The sequence below is a fragment of the Echinococcus granulosus genome (assembly GCF_000524195.1).
Source record: "Echinococcus granulosus chromosome Unknown EG_S00268, whole genome shotgun sequence".
In the NCBI taxonomy this organism is placed as follows: domain Eukaryota; kingdom Metazoa; phylum Platyhelminthes; class Cestoda; order Cyclophyllidea; family Taeniidae; genus Echinococcus; species Echinococcus granulosus.
Genome location: NW_020170648.1, coordinates 29,987 through 36,512, shown reverse-complemented (window position 1 = coordinate 36,512; position 6,526 = coordinate 29,987). Strand labels below are relative to the sequence as shown.

Sequence of the window (6,526 nt, the reverse complement as noted above, 5' to 3'; positions counted from 1 at the left end):
AAAAAGAACAATAATTTCGTCAAATAAGAAGAAGCATACATGCAGTGGTGCTACTGATAATGCATGTATGGATGCGAGTAGTTTGCTTGATATGTAAATTAACTAACAATTCCTTCTCCTGATAAGAATTGTGAGTACTATCATGCTTGCTTCCTTTGCAGGAAGAAAATAGAGATGGTTAGGTAAATTGGCAAATATTTACAATCAACCAAAAATTTATGAAAAATATTTCATTTATGTTGTGAACACTAAGAGGAACCAGGTAGGCGATGGTGTTCGTTTGTGCAACTCAGTGCAATATTATTCTTGCCAAACACCATGGCAAAACACACACTGAAACATAAAACTGCAGAAAACGATGGCAAAGCTACCAATCACTGCCAAAGAAGCAGTAATAGTTGTGGATGTTAAGCAGACTTAGGAAGTATTCATAACTAAAAACACGTAGCACAATGTAATCGAGGAAATGCATCTGCAGATTTCGTGCTGCAGTAGCTCATCATTCCTAATTCGCTTCGAAGCAGAGTGTTTTTAAATACAGCCATCTTCTCAGTAGTAAAACTATTTATTCCATAATGTGCATCTGACCACTTGAGTATAGCAAACGCTTATCAGGAACTTGTGAAAACAGAAATGCATCTACGATTTGAAACTGCTAACACCCAAAATGTAGACATGTCAGTTGTCAAGTCGCAAGGTATGTAAATACCAAGGCATTTCTTTTCCAAGTAAATTAAAACATGAAGTGTTGAGCACTTTCATTGCATGACCTCCCTGAGGATTTGCTACAAGCAGATGAAACGAAATCTTGATTGACAGCAAGCAAAAAATTTAAAGCAAATGAACACACGTTTCAGGAATAATTTGGCTGACTCCAGTGAAGAGCAGCAATGTGCATGTTCAAATGGTCTCCCTGAGAAAATGCCATATTGCAATACTGGCAGATAAACTGTTGCCTCCCTACGCAAAATCCGAGGTGAAAGGCAATCAGGAGTAAATAGTAATAAGTGTGTGCTTACAAATCGACAACGACCATTTGAAGTTAGTTAACTCACCTTCATGCAATGCAGAAATGTGCCTGTGTAAATCGCCTTGCCACAAGAAATGCGTATTACAATACTGGCAAGTGTATTCAAGCCTCTCTGCAAAGGTGGAAGATAAAAGTAACCATCATATCAAACTAGATGGCATATGGTTAAAAATTGACTAAGATTAGTATGGAAGAGGTAGTTAGCTCACCCTTGTGAACTCCAACAATGTGTCTGCTTAGACCGCTTCGCCGTGAGAAGGTTTTGCAGCAGTACTGACAGGTGAATGGCTTCCAGTCTAGGAAATTTAATCAAGCTGCAAAGGAGCAATGTCTACAAATGCAAAAATGACTATTATTTGTTGGTAGTGAAACATCATATTAGCTTGCTGTTTTGCTGCCGAACATCTACAAAGTGTAGTCGTCCAGTATGCTGCTTGTCTTGAACAATTAATAATAATACAGATGAACAAACAACCTATTTCAGAGGATGTTGAAAAAATGTGCTTATCAGGGTAAAAGAAGAAGGAAAGTTGACAAAGTTACTGAGGGATATTTCAATGAATCCTGCAAGTCGTCAAAATGTGACAGTATAAATCTCATCGAATCGCTAAAGCACCTTGTACAGGTTTTTCTAATAAGCTCACAAAATTAAAGTAAACTTTTTGTGCTGCTGAATTCAGAGCAACTTTCTGCATAGAAATGCTCAAATTAAATGTTTGCCTGATCAGGATACACAGACAAACGGCGATGTTGTTGGTGATTGGTTGACTCACTCGCATGAACTTCGGAAAAGTGCCGACTTAGCTTGCAGTACTGAGAAAATGCTTTTCCACACAGCGTGCACTGAAACCGACTTTTATCTACGAAAATAGTGGAAGCAATGGCGTTAGGCATGAAATTATGACATGCTTTTGTGAACTGCTGAAGCTGGTGCAATAAAATGGGCTTCGAAGTGAATACAATCTTCACTACCTGTTAAATCAGACAGTCTAATGCCTGGCCAAAAAACTGCCAAATTGCCTTGAAATTACTGGTTTGTTAGAACAAATTATTTTTGCCACCAATGAAGGCAGACTGGCATTGCAGTGTGGAAGCGATACACCTGCAGTTCAGGAATTGCACTTTGTCTCAAAAGGATGATTTGGAATGTCCTGCTTTGTTTGAATAAAAGGCTTAGTTTATAACATTGTTGCATCTGAGTTGGTGCATTCACCTTTGCTTTACACCCCACTTTTCCAAACATGTAGCATGCACTGCCTAACTGGATCGCTTTAGCTACGACATGCTACATCTACGGCAGTTCACCGGGTGTTAGGTCGACACACCGCTTTGTATCTACAACCCACAGTAACTACTACAAAGTGAAAACATCGGTTTCTGGCTGCATGCAATGCACACGTGGCATTTTTTCGAAGCAATTTCTCTGACATGGAAGCAGAGTGAAGTGGGTTTGTTTGGTAGATCAATTGGTCGTGGCTGTGGCAGCAGCTGATGGTCCCTTATGTGATGGATGGTAGTAATGCCCATACTACTTCAAACATCGCATTGAGCGACACAGTTGAAAAGTGAAAAATTATGCATTAACACAGGTCGGCATGGTCTTTGCATCGTGCAGCCTGAATGGTACTAAATGCAAGGTGAAGACGGAGGATGCTTTGCTGGACAATCTAACCACAATTTGTTCTTACACATGGTGTACAAACTGCAAAATACAACTTGACATCTCGACGTAGTAGGGATCTCTCCACATGCCACACAGGCATAAGATATGCAAGAGCATGCATCAAAATATTTGTTACACCATAAATAAACACAATGTCAACTTGCCCTGATGTGAAAGCTTCACATGTTGCATCAGGCTTGCACGATAGGAAAAGCGCATTCCACACACACGACACTGGAATGGATCTTGATCTATCGGATTGGGAATGCATAAATTAGGTGAATAAATAATCGTACTTCTTATAAGAGTGTTAATGCATGAATTGGAAAATGAAACATTTGAACATTTGAAGCGGAGAATTCTGTTTCTCCTAACGCCGATATTCCAATCAATCATATAAAGGTTAAATGTAGTTAAATCGTGAAAAGTGGCATGAAGACAACGTAGTAATATGGATTTTTCTGTTGGAACTGACACGTTCGTGGCAGCAGGTAGGGTAGATGAGGAGGGACTGCCATATTTCGTGACCTGCTTTCAGAAATGAAGCCGAATTATGTACTCATTTGAGCAAAAATGAACGAAGATAATTAAAGCCCAGTCACTACCAAACACAACTAGCTTCCTTTTTAAAACGTGGCATATCGAACTACATCCTCTCAAGTACTTATCACCTTAGGATTTGCTCTTCCATATTTTCGCTCTAACTCCATTAACTTAGTTGCTTTTATTCGGAGTTCAACTAGCAAATGCTCCGACAATACTAACTAGTGTTGCTATTTTCCACCCACTGATTCATTGGAAACAACACTGCATGCGACAAGCAAATCTTGTGTAGTTTAATGAAACTCTGACAGGAGTCTTTGCATTTCCTCACAAACACTAAAGCAGCCAATCATTCTAATGCTTGCACCGGCGTCATATTTAACATTCATAGCTACGCAATTAACGAGGTAGCCACCGAGACTATGATCTCCATTCAGCTTTGTGATAGAAAGTGCCCGTTTTTGTGTAATAGAGGGCAAAATAATGTCCATTATGGCAGTGATCGTGGATAGAATAAGGATTTTGCACCGAGATTAGAACGAGCGACTAGCAATGATGATTAGTTTCACTCTAAGTCACCATTTGCCAAACATAACAATCCCGTAGATGAAATGTGGAGAGGATGTGTAGCAGATTTCGTACGTATTATCTTATGCTCTACCATGAAAGAAAAAGGAAAATCAACAAGTAATTTGTCCTACAATTATTATAATATGGTAAAAAGCTGTGTTGACTGTACACATTGCTTTAATAATAGTAATAACTAAACACTAGTTGAAAACACGCTTAGTTAAGGAAGAAAAGCAAATTATTTTTAGGCTAAAAGAGCATCTTTAAGTGCCTAATTTACTGCATTTAATTTCGCTTGACGACATTTACCCCACTCGAAATCGGTAGCAAAAATGGCGAAAAACAGCAACCTGCTTTTAATGAATGCTTTAAAAATGCGTCTGTTTGCTTATTAATATCTAAACCGATTCATTTATCGTCGTTAGTATGCAACCATACAAATGTGGATGCCCAGCAAAATGTTTGCAAGTGAAATTTAATCAACTGGTCGAGACGTGGAGGAAGTACCGCATGTTAAGTTGATCATCGTCCTTAGACAAGTGTCCTAGACATTTGCCTAATCAACTTTTCCAAATCAGTCAAATGTGGTGTCGCTGAACTTGTTAAAGGCAGGGATCTAAGGCAATTTCCTTTCCAGTGATTCTGATAGAATAAGTGAATTTGGACACGCAATGACAAAATGTAGTGTGAAGTGGAATGTGGCCTGAGGACTGGTAATTTGGAGATGTATACAAGATCAGGCAGTGATGATTTTGTAATCAAGAAAAGGAGGTGAGCTACTTTGGGCTGCTATGATTGAGAAGTCATTTCACCTATCCGAAGTGTGGGACTGCTTTTGAGAAGGCAAATGTAAAGTGTCCATTTCTCCGAGTTGCTGCCTTTACGTGAAACAGCATTTCTCCGCACCCTTTTGTCCTCTCAAAGTGGAGATACAAAATTCTTTTGACTGTGCACTTCCGGATTGGTCTGAGTTTGCACTTGGTAACTCGAGTTAAATTTTGAGGGGAACCCTCCCTAATGATTTTGATAATACGAGCTTACCGTGCGAAGGGCGGTTGGAAATGTGGTCGTCTACATGTCAAATGCAGGTTTGTATACTGCTCAGTGAATGAACCTGCCGATAGACCAAGTTCCATTGAAATCGTTGCACCTCATTAATGCATTCGGTGGGGTGCCTTACCCAACCACACAAATGTGGCCTAATTGTGTGTTTGTGTTTTGCAAATAACACAAATGCTTTTGTTACATACAGCTACACTGTCGGTTGGAAGTGTATTCATGCCTGTGAGGTGCACTTCATACGGTGAATCAGTGAGTGAGATGTAATAAATTTGACGTTTATCACTTCAGGCTTGGTCTTATTTCCCAGGAACGTGTAGACCGATTAATGTGGAGTACTCCTGATTAGTAGTACTATGGGCGAGTTTTAGTAATCAACGCTGTTCATATTTAGAGCACATTTCTTCCTTAAAATAGATGGCGTCCACTCCGTCTCAGGAATTGTAGTGTCTGAATGCATCTCGCTGAAATGGCGTAATCAGGTAAATATGTATCACACAGAGCGGTAAAAAGTCAAGATGGAATTTAAATGCGGCACCATTTTGATCATCCTCTGTATTCTACTTACATCGTGTGTTGGATCAACGTGACAGGGAAAAATTACCTCATATATCCCACTGCTCAAGAAGATTTCTACCCTTGCCTCAATCACGGCTTAGAGGCAGCACTTAGATGTTAATTTGGAAATTATATCAAAAATCCTACGTAGGACATGATGATGCCAGAATGGCAAAATATTTTTGAAAATATTTTTGCCTAGTCTGACCTAGGCAAAATGTTACGATGAGTGTGTGAGTGCAGCAATAGTTGAGGCTAAACAATAGATTTCGTCAGAGACTTTTCATTAAACTAGGTGCGGAGCAATTGCATTGCGATTAGCATACCAATTGTGTATTAATACGCACTGTACAGGGATTTCTGGGTGAATATACAGTGTCGGTTAGTGGTAACGACCTTCTATTACGGTTTTGATTTGAACCCATTTACCTCCACTAAGCCATCTGAATTCCAACAAGTTCAAGTCAGTCTGAGCAGTTGTGAACATTTAGGTTTTATTACTGAAGAACGAATCGCACCTCAGGCAACCCCATTTAAGCAGTTCATGCTGATCCACATTTGAATGCGAATTTCCGTTGCCATGGTATCTTAAACTAATGGCATATTTCATAAGTCACTCCGAAGTTACACTGTAAGGTACTGCCAATTTCAAGAGGTAAGCAAAGAATTTTCTGCTATTGCAAGCAAGGATTAGGAGCCCATTCACCACAAAAAAAATTTTGTAGCTTCTATTCTTTCAGTTGATAGCACAGAGGATTAACCAGACAATTAGTACTTCCAATTGCTTAGGGTGGAGACGAACAAATTTGATTCAATCTAACACTAAAAAGCGGACTACTTTGAAGGGAGTTGGCCTGTTTATCCACGTCACAGACCTCAAAACGTAATCCTAGAATGTCCACTTGTCATCTGATTAAATAATTCAACTCATTAGGAGTTGAATATTGTCGTGGTAGTTTCAAATACCTTTTAATTAACTTTCATCTCTAAATGCGACCCAAGGCTTTGTTAGAGACCACAGAATCTCCATCATAGGACTGCAGGAGTTAGTAATTATGCAAGAGCAGATGTAACCTAAGAAGGTGAAGACAGCATTCCCCTCC

General features: G+C 39.4%; 1 protein-coding gene across 1 annotated transcript in view; it reads left to right on the top strand. All coding sequences in view use genetic code 11, as the record gives it.

Annotated features, from left to right (window-relative positions):
- EGR_10783 (hypothetical protein) overlaps window positions 1–1,546 on the top strand; it is a gene marked incomplete at both ends in the record, with an annotated part of 3,427 nt that extends 1,881 nt beyond the window's left edge. Inside the window, one exon of the mRNA XM_024500032.1 lies at window positions 1,413–1,546. Within this exon, the coding sequence (XP_024345557.1) occupies window positions 1,413–1,546 (134 nt within the window). The remainder of the gene's footprint in view (window positions 1–1,412) is intronic.
- Between the last annotated feature and the right edge of the window lie 4,980 nt (window positions 1,547–6,526).